The sequence below is a fragment of the Podarcis cretensis genome, assembly GCF_951804945.1.
Source record: "Podarcis cretensis genome assembly, chromosome: 4".
In the NCBI taxonomy this organism is placed as follows: Eukaryota; Metazoa; Chordata; class Lepidosauria; order Squamata; family Lacertidae; genus Podarcis; species Podarcis cretensis.
In genome coordinates this window covers 3378554-3405472 of record NC_137173.1, presented here as the reverse complement: position 1 = coordinate 3405472, position 26919 = coordinate 3378554, and the positions used below count along the sequence as shown (strand labels likewise).

Below are 26919 nucleotides of genomic sequence, written 5' to 3'. Positions count from 1 at the left end.
TTTTCTACCACTATTGGGCTGGTCTCAACTGCCCAGGCCATCTTAAATGTCAGCTTCAGAATTGTTAGGAAAGATAAGTAGCTTCAGGTTTTCTGCTTTTGTTTTTGCTCCTGTCAGTCTTGGGTTGACCCAAAGAGATGACTGACATTGGAGATGGAGGGGATGCCATGACTGGGCCAAACAAAATTCATCCCAGAGAAGAGCTAGACTTATTGAATTTCAGGTAGAAGTAGCAGTGGTGGTGGTGGTGATGATGATGATGATGATGATGATACAGTGGTACCTCGGTTTACAAACTTTCCGGAACAGGACTATTCTTAAATCAAGGTACCACTGTAGTAATAATAATAATTTATATTTATACCCCAGCCACTCTGGGCGGCTTCCAACACACATATAAACATGAAACATAAATAATAACAATCTGATTCCATATAAAAGAACATTAACTTTTAAATGAACAACTTCTCCTAGTGGCCGAAATTGTGGAAACCTTTTGTGAAAAGTGTATTTCTGAGGTTTGATGGCTCATAACACTACTTTTGTGTGGAGTAATCCCATAAAATTATATAGCAATGGAAAGATAATTTAATGAAGAATGTAATGCGATGACTTTTATGAAGGAGTATTTATTAGAACAGCAGTCATAAAGAAAAAACGTGAAACCTTTGGTAACCATTGGTAACCTTTAGCTTTAATTACGGCCTTACAACGCCTTCCCATGAAGTGAACCAAGTTTTTACTTCTGCAGCTGTAATAATGGGAAATCAATGTTGGCTATTTGCAGTATGGTAGCGCTGCAGAGAGCTTGCTGGGGAGACCATGCATTAAAAAGGGACTCAAAAATAACTTAAACAAGGTTTCAATTAGAAAAACAAAAACTCCATTTACACTAAATACATCAACAAACAACCATGACCCAACCACCAACCCATCCCCCAGGGTAATGGGAGAGCTAGGTGCTGCTCCTTATATACTACACCCAAATGCTGACACACCTTAATCAATACAATTCAGCAGCACCTGCTATGTTTCACAGCTGTAAAGCTGGGTCTCGTTATTTTGCTCTGGCCCTTGCTCTGGCCCCTTAAAGACATACACATTGGGTGGAACAATGATGAACCTTTACATTTAAAGAAACCATTCAACATTTCCCCTGCGGTTCATCATTGTGAAACGAAAACATAAAGCATATTTTGTACATGTCTTTCATGTGTAACCTTTGGAAGTGCTTTTGTAAAAATGTCCGCAATTTGATTGTTACCTGGAACATATTCAAATACAATCATTTCATCAGCAATTAGTTTCTTTACAAACTGCAAACGTAATCTTAAGACTCTAGTGCGCTGCGTATTGGTTTCTGAACATAGGATAGCAAGTCCACTCTGGGAATCAAGGTAAACCTTTACTGGTAGTGTTACTTGCATCTGTAGGTCTGCGAATACTTGCAGATACCATTCTACATCACGAGTGGCCTGAACACATGCACATAATTCACTCTCTGTTGTGGAGAGACAAATAATGGTTTGTGTCTGGGACTTCCATTCAAATGGACAACCGTTATAACAAAACACCATACCAGACACACCCCTACAATTATTTTGTTCCACTGCATGAGATGCATCGCAGAAAATTTCAAAACCTTTGCCAATAGTTGATGTAAACTGCAACCTATAATGTTTGGTATGTTTAAGGTACATTACCACTCTCTTAAGAGCAGAGAAACATTGTGTAGTGGGCTTTTCCACAAATTTTGCCAGAAAGTGAAAAGCATAAGTTATATCTGGTCTTGAGATTCTTTGAATGAAATTTAGCTTGCCTATAGCAGAACGATACAAAGTTTTGTTAGGGAATGGCTTATCTTCACCTGTAAAGATGAAACCACACACCATAGGCGTTTCCTTCCCATTTGCATTTTTTAAACGTAGCATTTCAACAAGGTCATCAATTTTTGCAGTTTGATGAACCAGAAAAGATCCATTTTTGCCTTTCTCAATTTGCATGGATAAGTAATTTTTACCTATGCCTAATTCCACCACATCAAATTTCTTCTGTAACTGTGAAACTACCTCTTCATATTCCTGTTTAGTTTTTGTAGAAATTAACACGTCATCTACATACACACATATCTTTGTTACAGAGTTTGCCCTTTCCTTTATAAACACACAGTTGTCTGCCTTTCCTTGTGAAAAACCAATATCCAGCAATTCTTTTGCGAAAGTTTGGTGCCAATTCCTTCCACTTTGGTGCAGACCATAAAGGGATTTATTTAATTTGCATACCAAACCTTCAGCGGCGTCTATGCCTTCAGGGACACGCATAAAATTTTTTTCTTTTAAATCTGCAAACAAATATGCAGTTTTTATATCTAGGTGATAAACAGAATGTCCACATTGTGATGCATCTTTTAACAAAAGCTTAACTGTTTCATATTTTACACTTGGTGAATAACACAAATCAATCTTCACCTGGAATTTGTTGAAAACCCTTAGCAACTAATCTTGCTTTGTATCTTACAACTTTATTTTTGTCATGCATTTTAACTCTATAAACCCATTTTGAATCAATAAGTCTCATATCTGGGGTTTGTGGTACAAGAGACCAAGTGTTATGCTCTTTTAAAGAAGCTATCTCAGAGTTCATAGCTTTATACCAGTTTACAGCTTGGTGCTTAGGTAAATTGTGAACATCATTGTAGCTTTTTGGCTCAAAAACCGCCTTATTGGCATACACAGTATTAAAATGTTCATCCGCAAAACGTTGTGGCTTCTGCCTCTTTCTATCTGAACGTCTCAGTCCGGAAGGAGAGTCAGACTCCTCAGACTTAATGGGACTAAGTGAACTACTAGTTTCAGGTTGTAAATCATCATTGTCAGACTGAAGAGGTGCCTGTAGGCTAAGCTCACGGTCAGAAAACTCAAGAGAATCTAACCTCTCCTCGGGTGCCTGTGACTTTAAATCATCAAACAAATTATCAGATTCAACAGGCTTTTTGTCTTTTTCCATTAATTCAGAAGCACCATTTCCTGCTGCTGCTGCTGCTGCTGCTGCTGCTGCTGCTTCCTCTTCTTCCTCAGTACTATCTATACCGTCAGTATCTTGGAAAACGGCAACTCCATTCCAATTTACAGTTTGTATCATGCTTCTGGTAATATGAAATTTGCCAGTTGCTGGTATGTAAATTCTGTACGCCCCCTGCTAGTAGCCCATTAATTTTCCCTGAACACTACGCTCACCCAATTTCTGCTTAGCGGGATAATGCATAATTACATCTGAACCCCAAATGCGTAGGTATTTCAGATTAGGGCGTTTTTTAAACAGCTTCTCATAGGGGGTGACATCTAAACCAGAATGATAACTGCGATTTCTAACATAACAAAACACATTAAGCGCTTCAGCCAAAAAGTCTTTGATCAGATTAGCATCGTGCAGATACGTTTTAACCCCTGCCTGTAAGTCACGCTGCACAACTTCAACAAGCCCATTTTGCCAGGGACTTCGGGGGCAAGATAACTCATGAGTAGTCCCCTGCGCTTCCAGGAATTTCTCAAAATCCTCAGAAACAAATTCTCCGCCCCGGTCAGAAAACAGGTTCTTAATTGGTTTGTTAAAGTGCGTTTTTACCCAGTTGCAAAAAACTTTGTACTTCTCAAATGCTTGGGACTTCTCAGCTATTGCATGTCAAACAATATCTACTATACTGGTCTATGAGGGTGAGCCAGTACTTTGAACCTCCTAATGATGGTGGGAGTGGCACAACTAAGTCACAATGTACACACTCAAATGGCTCAGTTACTTTCCTATCTGAGCACCTACCCTTGCGTGCAACCTTAATCTTATTCTTGCAACAAGATTTTGTTGTTGTTGTTGTTGTTGTTTAGTCGTTTAGTCATGTCCGACTCTTCGTGACCCCATGGACCAGAGAACGCCAGGCACTCCTGTCCTCCACTGCCCCCCGCAGCTTGGTCAGACTCATGCTGGTAACCTCGAAAACACTAGCTAACCATCTCGTCCTCTGTCGCCCCCTTCTCCTTGTGCCCTCCATCTTTCCCAACATCAGGGTCTTCTCCAGGGAGTCTTCTCTTCTCATGAGGTGGCCAAAGTACTGGAGCCTCAGCTTCACAATCTGTCCTTCCAGTGAGCACTCAGGGCTGATTTCCTTCAGAATGGAGAGGTTTGATCTTCTTGCAGTCCATGGGACTCTCAAGAGTCTCCTCCAGCACCATAATTCAAAAGCATCAATTCTTCGGCGATCAGCCTTCTTTATGGTCCAACTCTCACTTCCATACATCACTACTGGGAAAACCATAGCTTTAACTATACGGACCTTTGTTGGCAAGGTGATGTCTCTACTTCTCAAGATGCTGTCTAGGCCTGTCATTGCCCTTCTCCCAAGAAGCAGGCGTCTTTTAATTTCGTGGCTGCTGTCACCATCTGCAGTGATCATGGAGCCCAAGAAAGTAAAATCTCTCACTGCCTCCATTTCTTCCCCTTCTATTTGCCAGGAGGTGATGGGACCAGTAGCCATGATCTTCGTTTTTTTGATGTTGAGCTTCAGACCATATTTTGCACTCTCCTCTTTCACCCTCAATAAAAGGTTCTTTAATTCCTCCTCACTTTCTGCCATCAAGGTTGTGTCATCTGCATATCTGAGGTTGTTGATATTTCTTCCGGCAATCTTAATTCCGGCTAGGGATTCATCCAGCCCAGCCTTTCGCATGATGAATTCTGCATATAAGTTAAATAAGCAGGGAGACAAAATGCAGCCTTGTACTCCTTTCCCAATTTTGAACCAGTCAGTTGTTCCATATCCAGTTCTAACTGTAGCTTCTTGTCCCACATAGAGATTTCTCAGGAGACAGATGAGGTGATCAGGCACTCCCATTTCTTTAAGAACTTGCCATAGTTTGCCATGGTCGACACAGTCAAAGGCTTTTGCATAGTCAATGAAGCAGAAGTAAATGTCTTTCTGGAACTCTCTAGCTTTCTCCATAATCCAGCGCATGTTTGCAATTTGGTCTCTGGTTCCTCTGACTCTTCTAAATCCAGCTTGCACTTCTGGGAGTTCTCGGTCCACATACTGCTTGAGCCTTCCTTGTAGAATTTTAAGCATAACCTTGCTAGCGTGAGAAATTAGTGCAATTGTGCGATAGTTGGAGCATTCTTTGGCACTGCCCTTCTTTGGGATTGGGATGTAGACTGATCTTCTCCAATCTTCTGGCCACTGCTGAGTTTTCCAAACTTGCTGGCATATTGAGTGTAGCACCTTAACAGCATCATCTTTTAAAATTTTAAATAGTTCAGCTGGAATACCATCACTTCCACTGGCCTTGTTATTTGCAGTGCTTTCTAAGGCCCATTTGACTTCACTCTCCAGGATGTCTGGCTCAAGGTCAGCAACCACACTACCTGGGGTATATGAGATATCCGTTTCTTTCTGGTATAATTCCTCTGTGTATTCTTGCCACCTCTTCTTGATGTCTTCTGCTTCTGTTAGGTCCTTTCCACTTTTGTCCTTTATTATGGAAATCTTTGTACGAAATGTTCCTTTCATATCTCCAATTTTCTTGAACAGATCTCTGGTTCTTCCCATTCTATTGCTTTCCTCTATTTCTTTGCATTGCTTGTTTAAGAAGGTATTCTTGTCTCTCCTTGCTATTCTTTGGAAATCTGCATTCAATTTCCTGTATGTTTCACGATCTCCCTTGCATTTTGCTTGCCTTCTCTCCCCCGCTATTTGTAAGGCCTCATTGGACAGCCACTTTGCTTTCTTGCAACAAGATAGACATTGCATAAAGAATTTACATGGTTTTAAGTTGAGGCCATTAACAATATTCTTTGTCTTAATTACATCAACAAAATTCAGGTGTCCTAGAATTCTGTGCGCCTCGTGGACACACCCGGAATGAGGCCTTACATTCCTCAACCCCTGGCTTGACTGTGCTGCTCTGCAATTTATAGGCGATTGGGAATAGGTGCGAAAATACAGTCTATATAAACCATCAGAGTCCCGGGCATACAATAGACATTTGTTCCCCTCAAAAAACTCACACACTGAATTTAAGAAACGCACACTTATGCCTTGACGAGCAAAAACACCTTACTGATAATAAATTGTCCACTGATGGGCAGTATATGCAGTTTGCTATTGTAATGTTTAAAGAGTCAAGTTTAACAGTACCCCTGCCAAGTGACTGCAAGACTTGTGAATTGGCTAAATGTACATTACCAATTTCCTCTTCGAAAGAAATAAACAAGCTTCGATCATTGCAAATATGCTGAGAGGCTCCTGAGTCCACAATAAAAGACTTCCACTTGGCACCTTTAATTCTTTTATGATCTGCAGTCCGAGCGTGAAAAGCTCGCGGCTCGTTTCTGTCTTTACGGTACGATGTTGACTGCTGGGCTGACAACCGTGACTGACGAACAGAAACAAGCTTAGGAGTACTTTGCTTTCTTTTGGATCTGCAGTCCTTTGCAAAATGACCTTGCTTATTGCAGAACCAACAACGCTTGGCAGCTTTAAATGCAGTTGTATCACCACAAGTTTGCATATGGCGTTCCTCATTCTTTCTGGAAATAGGAGTGCTTATGGCACAAGTCTCCCTTCTATCCAACTCGCCCATTAATCTTGCCGTTACCCCTTCCACAGTTAATTGCGCTGGTGGAACGGCAGATATCTGGCTAGCTATACCATCAAAGTCCTCGTTAAGGGAACAAAGAATGATAAAAACATACTGAATATCAGGTATGTCCATGTCCCTTCGAATTAATTCGCCGCGTATTGCCTCCAGACGTCTCAAGTGTGCTGCCAAATCACCACCAGGCTGCAACTTAGTCTGGTACAACTGCTTGAAAAACGTCAATGCAGACGCTGACTCTTTTCTAACATGCACTGCTGCAAGACTGTCCCACATTTCTTTGGCAGTTTTCTTATTCCTTATATAGACTACTTGCTGGTCGCTGACTGCCAAATTAATTATTGCCCTGGCTTTCGCATCTCCTTTCGACCAAGCATTTGTTACAGGGTCAGGAGGGTCATCAGTTACATAGGTCCATACTTCTCTAGAGGTCAAAAGCGCCTCCACCCGAAAAGACCATAAACTATAGTTCTCATCTGTTAGCTGTGGAAAGACCAGAGCCTTCTCAGCTTCTGGAACCCGGTCAACCATTCTGGAACTCTTCCAGACCCACAGAACTACACTAACAGGAGAAGGAGTTTTCAAACCTTTCTCAGAGTCCAAAAATATGCAGTCTTCCACTCAGCAGCTGGGCCCCTAACCAAAGATGTTGGCTATTTGCAGTATGGTAGCGCTGCAGAGAGCTTGCTGGGGAGACCATGCGTTAAAAAGGGACTCAAAAATAACTTAAACAAGGTTTTAATTAGAAAAACAAAAACTCCATTTACACTAAATACATCAACAAACAACCATGACCCAACCACCAACCCATCCCCCAGGGTAATGGGAGAGCTAGGTGCTGCTCCTTATATACTACACCCAAATGCTGACACACCTTAATCAATACAATTCAGCAGCACCTGCTATGTTTCACAGCTGTAAAGCTGGGTCTCGTTATTTTGCTCTGGCCCTTTCTCTGGCCCCTTAAAGACATACACATCGGGTGGAACAATTTAAAGAAACCATTCAACAATCAAGACTGAATTATTGCCTCTGTTAATTGAGCTTTATTGCTGGGTTGCTTCTGAATAACAAGTTTCTTTAGTCGGCTCCATAGATTTCCGATTGGGTTAAAGTGTGGGCTATTCCCAGGCCATTCCAGCAGTGAAAGATCATTATCTTGAATGCACCTTTTGCACACAGCAGCAACATGACATAGAGCTGAATCCTGTTGAAACTATATAAATGCTTCGGTATCTGGGAAAAGATCACATGCGGAACACTTCAGTTTGGGCTCACATATTTCGTTTATACATTTTTCCGCATTTATATTCCCATTAATGACTCAAATTCTGCCCACACCTTTTGCTGCAATACAACCCCAGATCATCACACTATCTGGGTGTTTCATGGTCGGTGTAATGCAAGTAGGATGTAAATCTTCTCTGATTCTTCTCGCGTATTTCATGCCGTCACTACCAAGCAAGGAGATTTGGGTCTCATCCCTCCAAATAACACTGTCCCATTGTTCCGCTGTCCAGTTAACATGGGTTTCATCTTTTCAACCTTTGTTGGAGAGATAACAATGGCTTTTTCCTTAGAATTCTAACATTTAGACCAGATTTGCACTCAACGTCCCATTACATTGCACCATATCATCTTGTATATACCCAGATGATTTTCTTCTGTCATGTAGGCACAGTCTCTCCATTCTTCAATCGCCAGCTTTGGTTTAGTTTTTCCCAATCTTTCATCTAATTTCTTCATAACTGTAGCCTTGTTCACTTAATAGTACAATTTTACATCACTTTCTGGGTGACCAGTCAACTCTTTGTGCCATTTTTTTTTTAATTTGATTATGTTTTTCAACCTCACTAAATGACCAACTTGATAGCAATCACTTAAGACACTGACAGAAGTCAACCTAAGCAAGTTCTGCTTCTTTTTTCTGGTTATTTGGCTATAAGGTTTGATAGAATATGAACAAACTTTGTTTGATTGCATTGTTGATTGCATTCTCGATCAAATTATCTTTCCATTGATATATAAATTTATAATATTACTGCAAAAGAACTACACTTTTTTCCAAAAGTCTTCCACAATTTTGACCACTACTTTATATCAAACAAAGCAACATTCAACAACACATCAGAATCTCATAATAAATATGTTGGTTAATGACAAGCAATACAGGTAACGAACACACACGCAACTCCCTTCAATACTTCTCCATTTGTTCCTGAGGCTCTAATCCCTTTTTCTCTCCAACGCAGATTGTGATGAAACGGAAATCGAGAACAAAGGTGACCACGACGAAATCCCTAGAGAGGAGAAGCCACGCAAAAATTTGGAGTGTGGAGAAAGCTGTAGTCAGAGCTCCAATTCCACTTCCCATCAACAAAATCTCATTGGAAAGAAAGTCTATCAGTGCATAGAATGTGGAAAGAGCTTCACTGATAGCTCCTCTTTCACTTACCATCAAATAATTCATAGACGGGAGAAACCATATCAGTGTGTGGAATGTGGTAAGAGCTTCAGTCAGAGCTCCTCTCTCACTTCCCATCAAAGAATTCATACAGGGGAGAAACCCTATCAGTGTGTGGAATGTGGAAAGAGCTTCAGTCAGAGCTCCCATCTCACTTCACATCAAAGAATTCATACAGGGGAGAAACCCTATCAGTGTGTGGAATGTGGAAAGAGCTTCAGGAAGAGTGCCCATCTCACTTCCCATCACAGAATTCATACAGGGGAGAAACCCTATCAGTGTGTGGAATGTGGAAAGAGCTTCAGTCAAAGCTCCTCTCTCACTTCTCATCAAAGAATTCATACAGGGGAGAAACCCTATCAGTGTGTGGAATGTGGAAAGAGCTTCAGTCAGAGCTCCTATTTCACTTCCCATCAAAGAATTCATACAGGGGAGAAGCCCTATCAATGTGTGGAATGTGGAAAGAGCTTCAGGAACAGCTCCTCTCTCACTTCCCATCAAAGAATTCATACAGGGGAGAAGCCATATCAGTGTGTGGAATGTGGAAAGAGCTTCACTGAAAGCTCCTCTCTCACTTCCCATCACAGAATTCATACAGGGGAGAAGCCCTATCAGTGTGTGGAATGTGGGAAGAGCTTCACTCATACCTCCTCTCTAACTTCCCATCAAAAAGTTCATACAGGGGAGAAACCCTATCAGTGTGTGGAATGTGGAAAGAGCTTCCGTCAGCGCTCCGATCTCACTTCCCATCAAAGAATTCATACAGGGGAGAAACCTTATCAGTGTGTGGAATGTGGAAAGAGCTTCACTGATAGCTCCTCTCTCACTTCCCATCACAGAATTCATACAGGGGAGAAGCCCTATCAGTGTGTGGAATGTGGAAAGAGCTTTACTCATAGCTTCTCTCTAACTTTCCATCACAGAATTCATACAGGGGAGAAGCCCTATCAGTGTGTGGAATGTGGAAAGAGCTTCACTCATAGCTCCTCTCTAACTTCCCATCAAAAAGTTCATACAGGGGAGAAACCCTATCAGTGTGTGGAATGTGGAAAGAGCTTCCTTCAGAGCTCCTCTCTCACTTCCCATCAAAGAACTCATACAGGGGAGAAACCTTATCAGTGTGTGGAATGTGGAATGAGCTTCCGTCAGAGCTCCTCTCTCACTTCCCATCAAAGAACTCATACAGGGGAGAAACCTTATCAGTGTGTGGAATGTGGAAAGAGCTTCCGTCAGAGCTCCTCTCTCACTTCCCATCAAAGAACTCATACAGGGGAGAAACCCTATCAGTGTGTGGAATGTGGAAAGAGCTTCAGGAAGAGCTCCTCTCTCACTTCCCATCAAAGAACTCATACAGGGGAGAAACCTTATCAGTGTGTGGAATGTGGAAAGAGCTTCACTGTTAGTTCTAAACTCACTTCCCATCAAAGAATCCATACAAAGGTCGGAAAAACCATTATACAGCTTTAGGAGCCAGGCTAATCCACACCTTTTTAACCAGGCCTTTTTCTTATTGACATCTAATACTATTTTAACATGTGATGTTTTTGTGTTTTTATGTTCTAAGCATTCTGAGACGTGTGGGTGTAGGGAATACGGCCAAGATGTCTTAGTCCACCCTATTAAATATTGAAGGAGGCCACCCCCAGGTTTTCTTTGTGTGTTTTTTTCAAATGCAACCTTTTATTCTTCCGCTACTTGCCATACAATTTCACTTTCAATTTGCCCTTTTAAGACATTTTTTAAAACCGCACAAAGGTCATGAGAAAAACAAAATACAAGAAAATACAAACATGGACAGGTCCCATCTTTGCGGGCAAAACGCAAAAGTTGCTTTGAAGGAGGCTTTCCCAAACTTGGGTCCCCAGCAGCTCCCGGACTACAGTTCCCATCATCCCTCCCCATTGGTCCTGCTAGCTAGGGATGATGGGAGTTGTAGTTCAAAAACAGCTGGAGACCCAAGTTTGCTTTAAAGTGAAAGTAGACTGGCCTTTTGACACCCTCTGCTGGCCAAAAGCACTGCCCCAGAATCTGAACCACCCCCAGTACTCCTAATTGGAATTTATAGAGCACAAAACTGAAGTCTGATCGGCACTTCAACCTCTAGGGAGCTCCTCCTGTTTTCTGCACCAGCTAGAGTACCCACAGAATTGTGGCTTCTACTGGCAACACACACAGGAGAACAAATGAAAGACAAACACTAGGGGCAGGAAAAACCTGGAAAGGGCCATACCAAATTGACATCCGTTGTGAAGTGGTCACTTTCCCCACTGCTGAACAATGCCACAGGTAGAGGAGATGGAATGCTAGAAGTGTTTTCCGGGGCAAGGGGAGCTGCTGAGAAATTGAACTACGGGCTCAAAATGTTACATTTTAAAAAAGTTGCTGCCATTATAGGCATTGCCATTCAAATGGTGTGCATGCATCCTGTGATTGATAGTGCAAGGCGGGCCTTACCTGGCCCCCACTAATATTTTATTCAAGTCGGCACCACTGGGTTGGGTGGTTTCCAAATTAAATGAATACATAAATCTCCTTCCTTTGCACATGTTCCAGCTTGCGTATATCCTCATTATAAACATTATAAACATACATTATTACATTATAAACATACAGGATAAAAGCATGGCTTTCTCAAAAACAAAACAAGCCAGAGAAATCTCCTTTCCTTTTTTTGGATGGAGTTACAAACTTTGTTGATCAGTGGACTGCTGTGGAAATAGAGTTTTTTTTTATTTCAGTAAGGCCTTTAGTAGGTTCTCTATCGGTAGGAGAAAACAAGAGAGACCAACCAGAGAATATTGAGAAGCAAAGCAGCTAGTAAGCCTGTTCTTTATAAACTGCGGTAAGAGGGTGCTCCCCCACACGCAGGAGAGAGGAGGAGGACCCCAAGCCATGCATAGACATTTTTAATTGCCCGCCCTGGAGTCCAAGACCACCCCCAGAAACATCATACATACATCACAGAAAAGGCAGTCTACAGCTGAAATCTGAGTGCATTGTTTTTACCTTGTCTGCCAGGTTACCTGTTAATGGTCACTTGACTAGATTACCTGGGGAGGCTGGCCATTCTTTTGTAATGATAATACTTCATTCCTGAGCCAGGTCACAGGCTCACCCTATTCACACCTTAAATGTGCCCTTAAGGCAGGATTTGTGAGGACAGAGACAATGGGAAGGTTTCTGCATTTCCTTCGACCTTGTAGAGAAATATTTGAGGTGACTGAAAGAGTCAAAGAGTCAAAATGGCCTTGGACATGTGGTTTATATATTAATATATGTGTTTGCTTGGTACATTTATATATATATGATCACCTAAAAATTCTTATAACAATTCCCCCCTTTGGGGATATAATTTTTTTCTAAAAAACTATTGCCCAACAAATAATAACCTGGTATGTTGTAAATGGATGCCTTCGTTAAAATCTTAAGAGACTTGCATGTCAGGCCTCTTAAGGATATTTGCAGGTGTAGCAGTGCACATAGCTGGACATAGGATATCACATAAAAAACAGCACATGTTGCATTTTGTTACTAAATTACTAAATTACTTGTGGCATTCTAGCGCTTTGGGAGAAACATTCTCAGTAGTGGTCTATGCTTTACACTTAGCGGGAAGGTCAAATAATGAGTGAAAAATGCAGTTTGTTTTGTTTCTGCCTTTTTTGTGTGTTCCCAGGTGTCAAAGCTAGCTCTCCTCTGGTCTCACACCTCCATCATATCACAGCAGCAACAATCCCTGGTGATTCCCTGTAGGGCTTTCATATTGACCATGTCACCTTGTAGTGGCACAGGTTTGGACATTTCTTGAGAGAGATGTCTTTGCCTTGGCCTTTCTATGGGATTTTTATTATTATAGGCTCTGGTTTTGCATTCTTAAGGAAGTTGTTCAGTTGTTCCTAAGGGACCAAAGAGCTAATTGCAGCCTGGATACAATTGCCCATTCAAACGGAGTCCAATTAGAATTTATATAGCCCCATGGCTCGCCGACGTGGAGTTCCGGCCCTTCCCGGCGGTGGTGGTCAGCCTGGACCTTGTACGCATCCTTGGCCTGGCGCAGTTGCTCCTGTGATGGCCTGGGAATCTGATTCAGAGGCTGAACCAGAGGAATCCCAGCCTGCACAGGAGTCCCCGCCTCCAGTGCCGGCTGAGCCGGGGCAGGGCCTTGAATCTGAAGGGCCCGCACCTGTGCCGGATCCTCAAGAGCAGACACCAGATGAATCCACTCTGGCTCCGGGGGTGATTGAGGACCCATTGCCTGCAGGTGCTCCTCTCCCAGCCCTGTCAGGGGAAGGTGAGGCTGCCTCTGGGTCCAGTAACCCTCCAGCCTCTCCTGAGCTGCAGAGGCTGAGGGCACAGAGGCGGAGGGAACTAAGTTCTATCAGGAGGAGTGCTTGCCTTAAGACCAGGAGAGGCGAGTCACCTGTGGGCAGGGACCGCCCTAGGCCCCAGGGGAGATAAAGGCCAGTCAGCTCAGTCTCAGGTTGTTCCAACATCGTTGGAAACCTGTTTCTGCCAACACCCAGACCTGTTCTTCCGGAGTTCCCGACCACGCCCGGCTTCTTGCTTTGGACCCCGCTTCGCCTTTGGTGGACAGTCTCCAGACCCTCGACCCAGGACCGGACTCTGACCACGCCTCACAGTAACACCGCCCCCGGGACCATCACAGTTTGCTCCCACCACACCCGCACTCCCCCTTCGTTGGGGTGCATTTGGGAAGAGCCAGAAGCCATGGCCAACCAGGCAGCTGCATTGGTGGCATTGGCCCAGGAGAACCAGGCCTTGACTCACACCGTTCAGCAGCTAAGCAATGCGGTTAAGGCGCTTCAGTAGCAGTTGGACGCCTTACTGGCTCCTAGGGCCGACGTCCCAGTTTCTGGCAAGTACCCAGTGGCCCTGCCAGAGAAATTTGATGGGTCCCCGGCCAGCTTTCCTATGTTCCTCGCCCAGGCCAAGCTGTATATTCAGGGGCGAGCCAGGAATTTTCCTGATGAACGCACCAAGGTGCACTTCTTGATCAGCTTGCTGAAGGACCAGGCGGCCAAGTGGGCTTTGCCATTGCTCCGGCAAGACTCTCCTTTGCTGACAGACTATGTAACCACTTGGAGACTGCGTTTGGCAACCCTATGAAGGGGAACCAAGCCAATCGGGCGATTCGTCGGTTGAGACAGGACAAGTCCACAGCCGCCACCTACGCCACTGAATTTCGGCTGTTGGTGCAGGACTTGTCCTGGAATGACTCTGCACTGTGGGACCAGTATCCTGAGGGGCTTTCGGATGAGATACTGGACCAGCTGGCCACGATGGATCGCCCCACCACGCTGGACGCCCTCATTCAACGGAGCCTGCAGATAGACGATCGGTTGGAGGACCGTTGTCAGGCTCGGGACCGCCAGCACTCCCAGCTTCCGGCTCCAGTCTTTACCAGCAGGTCCACGACCACAACTGAGTTGCCGGAGGAGCCTATGCAGCTTGGAGCAGCACAGCCTCGCCTCTCCCCCGTGGAGAAGACGCGGCGTCGGGAGGGGAACCTGTGTCTCTACTGCGGCAGAAGCGGACACTACGCCCGATCCTGTCCCGAGAAGGTGCCGGCCGCAGGGAAACCACCAACCCCGGTAGCCGAAGGCCCTGCTACCAGGGGTCCCAAACAGCACATGATGGGCCCGCACCAGTGGAATTGCAACACCTCATGGTTCTGGTGCATCTATACCCTCCTGGTGTGCCCTGGATTCTCACCCACACTCTGGTAGATTCAGGGGCAACCCGCTCCTATATGGACTCTGCCTTTGCCGCCCATCATCAGGTGCCACTCCAGGACAAGCCAGAACCGGTACAGGTGGAGGAAATTGATGGACAGCTCCTGCGCTCAGGTGCCACTCAGTAGACTCAGCCCTTGGTCCTGTGTCACCCACAGCACCGGGAAGTGCGCACCTTGGACATTGCCACCATGCCCCGGTTTCCCCTGGTGCTCGGGATGGACTGGCTGGAGTCTCACAATGTTCAGATCGACTGGGTCAATCAGACTGTGCTCTTCCCAGACCCATGTCCCCATGCTCGGTCCAAGATGCTAGTGGTCGCCCCCACGGGGGAAGCTGCATCAATGCTCCCCGCGTTTTACCAGGACTACCAAGAAGTGTTTGAGGAACAGGGGGCAGACCAGCTGCCACCTCATTGGTCTTTCGACTGTGGCATAAACCTCCAGCACGGGGTGCCACTGCCTATGAGATGCCTACACTCTCTTACGGAGCCAGAGCACTAAACCTTGAAGGACTTCTGTCGCAAGTGTTGGAAAACTAGCCCCTTCGGGAGAGGCTGGTCTCCCCCCCTGCTCCCGGGACTTGTTTACCGGTGATCTTCCTCTGGCTGGCATCCCAGACAGACCAGGGAGATCTCGATAGGCGACATCTCCCAGCGTGGAAGATGCACACCCCCTTCTCCCCTTTCACAGGGGAAAGAAGAATAGTCAGAAAGTCCTTTTACATCTTGTTTATTCCTGACTTTACAGCTCAACAAAAAAAAATGTCCGATCAGTTCAAACTTCTCCAAGCGAGTGACTCAGACTTCCTTTACAAACGCAACAGGAAGGTCTCATATTACACACGGAACAAAGCTTTGTGTATCACGTGAGCTGCCTGGAAGATTCTTTCCCAGGACTAGCCACATCATGTGATGTAAACAAGCTGGCAGTTTGCAGCTGCGTTGTACTCATATCGTAACAGCAAGAACCTGGAGCGCAGGTTCATTCGGCCCTCTGCCACGCCCACTGACGCTCTAGTACTCTTTGTTAAGAAGTGCGGGGAGCTTTGTCCCTGCTATGATTACCAGGCACTGAATAAGATTACCATCCCGTGTGCGAGTACTTGGAGCTTGCAAAGCTGACAGATGCAATAAGGGGTAAACCTAAAAAAAGTGGTGAATGAAGAATGAGAATGTTTAAATAATTATTTAGAGGACAAGGGTTCAGCAAGAAATATCTGCCTATTTTTAGATTGATGCCGCATAGAGTAATGTTCCCTGATACCAAGATGAGGGATTCCTTTGGAATGCAGATAGAGATAATTGATAAGAATAATGATCTGTTGTGAGCTTGACGGAAGTGTACAATAGATGAGCCTTCCTGCTTTGGCTCATCTTCCTTTTTCTTCTTCTTTTTTCTTTTTTCTTTTCTTTTATCTTTTCCATAGTTGCTTATGTTCTGTGTCATGTACTTTGATACTTTTTGTAGTTTTTAAAGTTTTTTCCCCCATTACTATTAAGGAATTTTCCTTCGTAATTTTGGTTGTCTATATTTATATGTACCTGTTTAAAGCAAAAAAAAGTTAAAAAAAAAGATTACAATCCTGGAACAGTATCCCTTGCCCTTTATTGCGGAGTTGCTGGAGTGGGTGCAAGGGGCGCAGATGTTCACCAAGCTGCACCTTCGGGGAGCCTACAATTTGATTCGGATCCGAGCCGGGGATGAGTAGAAGATAGCATTTGGGACCCGGTATGGGCAGTTTGAATACCTGGTAATGCCTTTCGGGTTGTGCAATGTGCCTGCCGTGTTCCAACGGTACATTAACCACGTGTTCCAGGACTTGCTAGATAAGTACGTGGTGGTGTACCTAGATGACATTCTGATTTACTCTCACGACCCAGCTCACCATGAGGGTCATGTCCACTCCATGTTGCAGCGCTTGCGGGAGCAACGCCTGTATGCTAAGCTCAGCAAGTGAAAGTTCCACAAGCGGTCGGTGGACGTCCTCGGTCACCAACTCTCCCATGATGGGGTGCAGATGGATCCCGGGAAGGTGGCAGCAGTTCAGGAGTGACGGAGTCCTGCCGTCATAGATGGTGCTTAGCATAGCATAGAAAGAAGACACAGAGAGGCAGCGAGTATTTTCATAATGCAGGGGCAGCTCCTTCGAACCTCTCTCTTCCCCGGTAACTTATATTATCCTTTGTCCTCACCAACAGCATGGTCATCTGGCAATGTCTCACGTTACATGCCTGGTAATGGTTTGACACTCCCCTCACCATATAAGGAAACACTGCCCAGAGGAAACACAACTCCATTTAAGGTCAATACATCCTAATACATTGTAAGGCACAGAGTGCTGGTCAGCCGAGGTCAGGGGGCACCCTGTGGTATTTACAAGCCTCTGCCTTGGCTTTATGACTCCCACATGCCCTCTTTCTTTATTTTATTAATCAGTGTCATATATTTCATTACCAATACGGTTATATCGAGCGTGATGGGCGACTCTTGTAAGGCCGGAAGCAGGCCGCTGACCGGAGAACCATGCAGTACATACAGAGATTAAAGAAGAAATGCATTGTATACAGCAACACAAAATAACACAAATAACTACTATAAGGATCACTAAAATCAATAAATGTCGAAGCCAACTTCCATCCGGAAGCCAAGAATATAACCATGCCCATGGATCTGCCACAAAGCAACCATAACTCTCTTTGGAGTAAATAGCTGATATTACTACTCTGTTGGGACCAAGTAAAGGCTGCAGTAAATAAAGAACTGATATGAAATTGCTCATCTGCGGCATTTGCTAAGCCAGGGATAGAAGAATTCAGATTCCAATTTGCATGGTATGTTTCTTTTCTAATTTTTAGCCATGCACTGGTGTCACTCCTTTAGCACTGAGATTGGTCACTGTATGTTCCTGTAAGAGAACAAGAGCTATTAAAAGTGAAATTCAATGTATATTGACAGTTTGGATATATGCCCCATGATTCTTTCCCCTCTTTAATTTGAAAACAAATGGAGGCAGGCTCATGGAGGGTCAATTGTACTGGAGGCCAAAAAGTTTGGTTAGGTGATATAACATTTGTAAATTGAAAGGATCCATTAATAGGCACACCATGAAGCATTATGCCTGAATGACGGGCAAAAAGGGGCATATTTTACACAACCAGCATCTAGAAGCATGCAATAAAGTGGTAAACATAATCATATCTTGTACAAAAATATTATCCCTCCATATCTTATGATAATTTTCTCCCCTAAAAGTCTTATTCAACAACACAGTTCTTCTAGTTCGAGAGTGGCTGAGCCGTGGATGCTGCCAGCCAGAGTAGGATTCTGATGACAGCGGCTTGCCAGTTGATAAGGTGAAATATGGTGGTTTCAACTGGACTGGGTCGTTTGCTTCTCTTCCTTGTATAACGGTGCAACAAAGGATGAGCTGGAACGAGCTGGAACCCACAAAGGCTTGTCCTCTAGGTGGCGCATGCGGAAAGGTTTCAATGCTTCACCCACAAAATGTTGACAAAGTGTAGGGGAGTTCCACATGCCCTGAGGCAGGACAACCTACTGATATCACTGGGTGGGCTGCGAATTGTTATATACTGGCAATGTAAAAGCAAACCGTTCCCTGTCTGCTGGAGCCAGTGGGATAGAGAAGAAACAGTCCTTTAAATCAATCACCGCCAACTGATATTCTCGCGGGAGCATATTTGGATTTGGCATGCCAGGTTGTAAAATTCCCATTGGCTGTATTTGTTCCTTGACTTTTCTCATTGCTTGTTTAGCAGCAAGGGCAGTATCCCTCAATAGGATTTGCAGCAGTGTGGCTAGCACTGAAGCTTGAACAAGGGACCCACGCCCCATCATGGCATCTATGACATCTCCGAGGGTAATGTTAGGGTTATTCCCTCTGACTATTTGCAATAAAGCCGGAGCATATGCACGGCAGGCAGTTTCCCATTCGTGGGCAAACAATACACCTGCTGTTGGGGGTAAAACTGTACTGGCCAGAAGCCTTATGTCATCTGGAACCAAAAGCTGGGTGAATGTGGCTTCCAAAAGTGCCTGTGTAAATGAGGCTTGGAGTCCATTAGCTTTTACTGACAATTGCAGCTCTTTCAAGATTTTAAAATCAAAAGATTGGTGTGGGCTTGAATTCCTGCTGGGGCACCAGCAGGTGGCACTATAACGGGAAATGCCACAGTATCCTGAATTAAGGAACAGGCAAGGACTGCATGTTGAGAAGGGGTGGCTGGTTCTGTTGGTGAGAGAGTAGGATCATTGCCAGCCAGACCACGGTATTTTTGCAGGATTGGATCCTCTGGTGAGGAACTATAGTCCGGAGGCTTGGGGTCTGGTGGTGTGGGCAAGGCAAGTGCCGGAACAGACGGCATCACAGCAGGCTGGATTATAGAAGCCGGAGGTCATGTTGGCAATACTGCTCTGGAGATATTTTTCGGTGATAAAGAGCCCATGGCATAACGAACCTTGCACCATGCATTCAAAACACGAACACCAATGCTGGGGTGTCCATGAAAATGTGCTCCAATCTTATCCCAGTCTCTTAATTCCCAAGTACCATCCTGGGGGTACCAGGGGCAATGTTCATCGATGGCCAGAATAAGCTGTATCAAATCACCCTCAGGAACTTCCAATTTGTTGGAGGAGAGGAGAAATTTTAAGTCTTTTAAAAATTTCTGTTGGGGAATAGACAAAGGGCTGCCCATTTTTCTAAAATCAATATAAAAGGGATCAACTCACCAGGATCCTAAGATGAATAGCGCTTGAAACCCTTGCCGGGCTTGGTGAGTCGATGATACCGTTGCATGGATCGAAAAGCCTCACACGGTTTTCTTTAAAACAGCCTCACACTGTTTTCTCTAGTCAGCCTGTTTTCTTTTAAGTTTGCCTCTTCTTTTAAGTTGGCCTCACACGGGGCACCACCTGACGGAGTCCTGCCGTCATAGATGGTGCTTAGCATAGCATAGAAAGAAGACACAGAGAGGCAGCGAGTATTTTTTATAATGCAGGGGCAGCTCCTTTGAACCTCTTTCTTCCCTGGTAACTTTTATTATCCTTTGTCCTCACCAACAGCATGGTCATCTGGCAATGTCTCACGTTACATGCCTGGTAATGGTTTGACACTCCCCTCACCATATAAGGAAACACTGCCCAGAGGAAACACAACTCCATTTAAGGTCAATACATCCTAATACATTGTAAGGCACAGAGTGCTGGTCAGCTGAGGTCAGGGGGCACCCTGCGGTATTTACAAGCCTCTGCCTTGGCTTTATGACTCCCACACAGGAGTGAGCGGCACCCCAGAACCGCAAGGACCTACAGCGGTTCCTGGGTTTCGCCAACTATTATTGGACCTTCGTTGTGGACTATGCTCATCGCGCAACCCCACTGACCCGACTGCTGTGCCCCAATACACCGTTCTCCTGGGACAAGGAGGCAGAGGTGGCATTTCAGGGGTTGAAAGCCTGTCTCCAGAGGGCTCCGCTTTTACAGCATCCTAATCCCTCTCGTCCCTTCATGGTGGAGACCGACGCCTCCAGTACGGCTCTCAGTGTTGTCTTGTCCCAGCAGCACGGACCTGATGTGCTGCTGTTACCTTGCGCCTACTATTCCTGCCAGCTTCTTCTGGCGGAGTGTAACTATACCGTGTGGGAGTGGGAACTACTGGCCATCAAAGTGGCCTCTGAGGTCTGGGACCATCATTTTGAGGGGGCAAGACACCTGGTGGAAGTGAGAACTGACCACCGGAACCTGGAGTACCTCCAGACTGGGTCGACCACTTGGCATGGAGGAGTTCACTTACAACAATGTGGTGAACGGCTCCACCCAGCAGACCCTGTTCCAGGCCACTTACGGTTACCATCCGTGTTTGTTCCCGGACGTGCTGCCAGCATCTGTGGACCCCACGGTGACAGATTAGCTCCAGGAGCTCCAGTCTCAGCACCAACTATTGATGGAGCTGTGCTGGTCCCGGGGGGGGGGTTACCATGAGGCGTGGTCAGAGTCTGGTCCTGGGTTGAGGGTCTGGAAAGGCGAAGCACCAAAGGCGAAGCGGGATCCAAAGCAAGAAGCCGGGCGTGGTCGGGAACTCTGGAAGAACAGGTCTGGGTGCTGGCAGAAACAGGTTTCCAACGATGTTGCTCCCGCAACCTGAGACTGGGCTGTGTGATGGCCTGGGAATCTGATTCAGAGGCCGAACCGGAGGAACTCCAGCCTGCACAGGAGTCCCCGCCTCCAGGGCCGGGGATGAGTGGAAGACAGCATTCGGGACCCGGTATGTTCAGTTCAAGGGTTATGCCCTTCGGGTTGTGCAACGCGCCCACTGTGTTTCAACAGTACATCAACCACGTGTTCCAGGACTTGCTAGACAAGTAGGTGGTGGTGTACTTGGATGACATTCTGGTTTTCTCCCGTGACCCGGCTCGCCACGAGGGTCTTGTCCGGACCGTGCTGCAGCATTTGCGGGAGCACCACCTGTATGCGAAGCTCAGCAAGTGCGAGTTCCATCAGCGGTCAGTACACTTCCTTGGTCACCGACTCTTTCCAGATTGGGTGCAGATGGATCCTGGGAAGGTGGCAGCGGTTCGGGAATGGGCGGCACCTCGGAAAAGCAAGGACCTACAGCGATTCCTGGGGTTCACCAACTATTACCGGACCTTCATTGCAGACTATGCTCATCACACCACCCCATTGACCCGGCTACTGTGCCCCAAGACGCCATTTTCCTGGGACAAGGAGGCAGAGGAGGCGTTTCAGGGGTTGGAAGCCTGTTTCCAGAGAGCGCCGAGCTTGCAACATCCTGATCCCTCTCGACCCTTTGTGGTAGAGACTGATGCCTCCAGCACGGCTCTCAGTGCCATCTTGTCTCAGCAGCACGGACCTGATGCGCCACTCTTACCCTGCACCTTCTATTCCCGCCAGCTCCTTCTGGCGGAGTGTAACTATACCGTGTGGGAGTGAGAACTACTGGCCATCAAGGTGGCCTTTGAGGTCTGGCGCCACCATCTTGAGGGGGCACGACACCCGGTGGAGGTGAGAACCGACCACCGGAACCTGGAGTACCTCCAGACCACCCACAAGCTGAACCAAAGGCAGATCTGGTGGGCGTTGTTCTTTTCCCGGTTCCAGTTCTGGATCCGCTACATCCCTAGCTTCCAAAACCAGAAGGTGGATGCCCTGTCCCGGAAACCTGAAGACGTCGCAGACACGGTACAGCAAGCAGTACCAACCACAATCCTACCACCGGCTGCATTCCTGGCCACTCAGGAGGCTGAGCCACTGCAGGCTCGGGTGAGGGCACAGCAGCAGGTCGACGCTTGGGCCCAGGAACGACTCCGGGAACTGGCTAAAGGGTCATGCCCTCAGTATCTGGGGCTGGTCTTGCACCAGGGCCTTCTGCTGCACCACGGTCGCCTGTACATCCTGCCAGGGCCACTGTGGGCTGAGGTTCTCCAGATGACCCATGATGCCCCAGCAGCAGGACACTTTGGGCGGTATCAGACCACCCATTTGGTAAGCCGCGAGTTTTGGTGGCCCCGCCTGAAGGCTGATGTGGCTCGCTATGTCACTGGTTGTGACGTCTGCCGGCGGGCCAAGGGCCCTACTGGGCGAACCCCCCGGCCTACTTCAGCCATTGCCAGTCCCACCACGTCCTTGGCACACAGTTTCGCTGGACTTTGTAGTGGACTTACCCCCGTCTTGTGGCTGTACCTGCCTCCTAGTTTTCTCCGGCCATTTGGCCATTTCACTAAGATGGTGCACTGTGCCCCCTGCCCATCCGTTCCCACAGCTAAGGAAACTGCTCAGCTATACCTGCAGCATGTCTTCCGCCTGCACGGCCTACCTGAGCGTGTGGTGTCCGACTGGGGCGTGCAGTTCACATCCCGTTTCTGGCGAGCATTGCACCAGACCCTCGGGACAGAGGTCTGTCTATCATCAGCCTACCACCCACAGACCGATGGCCAGACAGAACGGGCGAACGCGGTGCTGGAGCAGTACCTCCGGTGTTTCTGCAGCTACCAGCAGGATGACTGGGTCGACCACCTAGCATTGGCGGAGTTCGCCTACAACAACGCGGTGAATGCGTCCACCCAGCAGACCCCGTTCCAGGCCAGTTACAGTTATCATCCGCGGCTGTTCCCGGATGTGTTGCCAGCATCTGCGGTCCCAGCAGTGACAGAGTGGCTTCAGGAGCTCCAGTCTCAGAAACAACTATTGATGGAGCAACTGCGCCAGGCCAAGGAGGCATACAAGGCCCAGGCCGACTGCCACCGCCAGGTGGGGCCAGAACTCCACGGCTGGGAGACTGGGCTGTGTGATGGCCTGGGAACTCCAGCCTGCACAGGAGTCCCCGCCTCCAGGGCCGGCTGAGCTGGGGCAGGGCCTTGACTCTGAGGCACCTGCACCTGTGATGGATCCTCAGGAGCAGGCACCAGGTGAATCTACTCTGGCTCCGGAGGGGATTGAGGACACATTGCCTACAGGTGTGCCTCTCCCAGCCCTGTCAGGGGAAGGCGAGTCTCCTCCTGGGTCCAGTAACCCTCCAGCCTCTCCTGAGCTGCAGAGGCTCAGGGCAGAGAGGCGGAGGGAGCTGGTTTCTCCCAGGAGGAGTGCTCGCCTTAAGGCCAGGAGAGGCGGGTCACCTGAGGGCTGGGACCGCCCCTGGCCTCAGAGAAGCACCCAGTCCTGTTCCTTCAGAGTTCCTGTCCTTGCCTGGCTCCTCGCTTCAGACCCCACCTTGCCCGTGGAGGACAGTCTACAGACCCTCGACCCAGGTCCTGGACCTCACCCCACGGTAACCTGCCCCCAGGACCAGCACAGGCTGACTGGTCTTTATCTCCTCTGGGGCCTAGGGTGGTCCCGGCCCAAAGGTGACTCACCTCTCATGGCCTTAAGGGCTGGGAGAGGAGCACCTGCAGGCAATGGGTCCTCAATCACCCCCGGAGCCAGAGTGGATTCATCTGGTGTCTGCTCTTGAGGATCCGGCACAGGTGCGGGCCCTTCAGATTCAAGGCCCTTCAGATTCAAGGCTCAACCGGCACTGGAGGCGGGGACTCCTGTGCAGGCTGGGATTCCTCTGGTTCAGCCTCTGAATCAGATTCCCAGGCCATCACAGGAGCAACTGCGCCAGGCCAAGGATGCGTACAAGGTCCAGGCTGACCGCCACCGCCAGGAAGGGCCGGAACTCCACGTCGGCGAGCCAAGGGGCTATATAAATTCTAATTGGACTCCGTTTGAATGGGCAATTGTATCCAGGCTGCAATTAGCTTTTTGGTTCCTTAGGAACAACTGAGCAACTTCCCTAGAGTGCAAGACCAGAGCCTATAATAATAAAAATCCCATAGAAAGGCCAAGGCAAAGACATCTCTCTCAAGAAATGCCCAAACCAGTGCCACTACAAGGTGACATGGTCAATATGAAAGCCCTACAGGGATTCACCAGAGATTGTTGCTGCTGTGATATGATGAAGGTGTAAGACCAGACGAGAGCTAGCTTTGAAACCTGGGAACACACAAAAAAGGCAGAAACAAAACAAACCTGCATTTTTCACTCATTATTTGACCTTCCCGCTAAGTGTAAAGCATAGACCACTATTGAGAATGTTTCTCCCAAAGTGCTAGAATGCCACAAATAATTTAGGAACAAAATGCAACGTGTGTTATTTTTTTATGTGATATCCTATGTCCAGCTATGTGCACTGCTACACCTGCAAATAGCCTTGAGCGGCCTGACATGCAAGTCTCTTAAGATTTACATGAAGGCATCCATTTACAACATGCCAGGTTATTATTTGTGGGGCAGCAATTTTTTACAAAAAAATTATATCCCCAAAGGGGGGAAATGTTATAAGAATTTTTAGGTGAGAGAGAGAGAGAGAGAGAGAGATCTAAATGTACCAAGCAAACACATTTATAAATATATAAACCACATGTCCAAAACCCACAGGAAAAGTCCTAAAGCCATTTTGACTCTTTCAGTCACCTCAAATATTTCTCTACAAGGTCGAAGGAAATGCAGAAACCTCCCCATTGTCTCTGTCCTCACAAATCCTGCCTTAAGGGCACATTTATGGTGTGAATAGGGTGAGCCTGTGACCTGGCTCAGGAATGAAGTATTATCATTACAAAAGAATAGCCAGCCTTCCCAGGTACCGCATTTTTCGCTCTATAGGGCGAACCGGACCATAAGGCGCACCTAGTTCTTAGGGGGGGGGGGAATAAAGAAAAAAAATTATTTCTCCCCTCCCCCCGCCCCAAAGAGCAAAGAAGCCAAGACTTTCCATCCATGAGAGGTTGCGTGCGGCTTCGTTCTTAGCCATGGGGCTGGGGCAGCCCGAGCTTCCCCCGACCCCAGGCCCCAGAACAGGTCTGGGAGCAGAGGCAAGGTTGTACAGCCTTGTCGCCGCTCCCAGAGCTTGTGGGCTGGGGGAGCGCTCTGAAGGTTTGCGGATAGCTGCCTGAAGCCCGGGGAGCGCAGTTGGCACTGCGCTCCCCGGGCTTCAGGCTTCAGGCTGCTATCCGCAAGCCTTCGGAGCCTGGTGGGCACTCCCGCAGTGCTCCAAAGGCTTGCGGATAGCTTCAGCGAAAGCCTGCATTCGCTCTATAGGACGCACACACATTTCCCCTTCATTTTTGGAGGGGAGAAAGTGCGTCCTATAGAGCGAAAAATATGGTAATCTAGTCAAGTGGCCATTAACAGGTAACCTGGCAGACAAGGTAAAAACAACACTCAGATTTCTGTTGTAGACCGCCTTTTCTGTGATGTAGGTATGATGTTTCTGTTGGAAAACTTGCCCCCTCGGGTGAGGCTGGCCTCTCTCCCTGCTCCCGGGGCCTGTTTACCGGTGGGTGATCCTCTCTGGCTGACATCCCGGACAGTCCAGGGAGATCTTGATAGGCGACATCCCCCGGAATGGAAGATGCACACCCCCTTTGCATACCAGCAGGAGAAAGAAGATAGTCAGAAAGGCTTTTTACATCTTGTTTATTTCTGACTGTACATCTCCACAAAAAACATGTCCGATCAGTTCAGTCTCCTCCGAGCAAGTGACACAGACTTCCTTCACATACGCAACAGGAAGGTCTCATATTACACTGAGAACAAAGCCTTGTGAATCCCCTGAACTGCCTGGAAGATTCTTTCCCAGGACTAGCCACATCATATGATGTAAACACTGAGCTGCCTGGTTGCAGCTGCATTGTACTCATATCCTGACAGTTTCTGGGGGTGGTCTTGAACTCCAGGTTGGGCAATTAAAAATGTCTATATAAGGGCTTGCACACATGGCTCGGAGAACCCTGTTGCAACAGTTAATAAAGAACAGGCTTACTAGCTGCTTTGCTTCTCAATATTCTCTGGTTGGTCTGTTATTTTCTCCTACTGATAGAGAACCTACAAAAGGACTGTATATGGGCCCTTGGGTACCCCATAAGGAAAAAGGAGCAGATTTTCCCCCTTATATCACCTGCAATCATGTCTGCTGTGTTAGCAATTCACTCTTCCCGTTGCTGGATATGTGGCTAGTATGTCACATGCCCCTGTTTACTTTCCTAGGCTTGGGAAGTGTAAGAACAGACGTCAGTCTTATCTCTTCCGCTCTGCTGTGCTTTTGCACTGTTCTGTGTCTCCCTGTCTGCTGCTGAAGAAGAGAGAGGGCGCCATCATGATCCGTTTGGTGTCATCTGCAAATGTGATAGCATCCCCTCATTTCCTTCAACCATGTCATTTATCAAGACGTTGAACAACAGGCCCAGAACAGAACCCTGCAGCACCCCTCTGGTCACTTTTCCCCAGGATGAGGAGGAACCATGAAGGAGTCCTCTTTGGGTTCGGTCAGTCAAATCCACCTAACAGTTACCAAGTTCAGCCTCATTTTACCAGCTTCCTCACATAAATGTCGCAGGGGACATTGTCAAAAGCCTTACTGAAATCGAGATGCACTACTTCCAAAGCAGTTCCCTGATCAACAAAGTTTGTAACTCCATCCAAAAAAAGAAAAGAAGAGATTTCTCTGGCTTGTCTTGTTTTTGAGAAAGCCATGCTTTCATCCT

At 46.9% G+C, this 26919-nt stretch overlaps 2 protein-coding genes and 1 long non-coding RNA gene across 5 annotated transcripts in view; 2 read left to right on the top strand and 1 right to left on the bottom strand.

Moving 5' to 3' along the window:
• LOC307215182 overlaps window positions 1-26919 on the bottom strand; it is a 207672-nt gene that overhangs the window by 135799 nt on the left and 44954 nt on the right. The gene's annotated exons all lie outside the window — the stretch shown is intronic.
• LOC307214688 (uncharacterized protein) overlaps window positions 1-26919 on the top strand; it is a 193246-nt gene that overhangs the window by 126369 nt on the left and 39958 nt on the right. The window lies entirely within an intron of this gene.
• On the top strand, window positions 771-10714 carry LOC307213897 (uncharacterized protein; the record flags this gene model as incomplete). Its single annotated transcript, XM_079972132.1, has 3 exons — window positions 771-786; window positions 2902-3090; window positions 8894-10714. The coding sequence occupies 3 exons, from the start codon at window positions 771-773 to the stop codon at window positions 10570-10572; spliced, it is 1884 nt and encodes a 627-aa protein (XP_079828258.1). The 3' UTR covers window positions 10573-10714.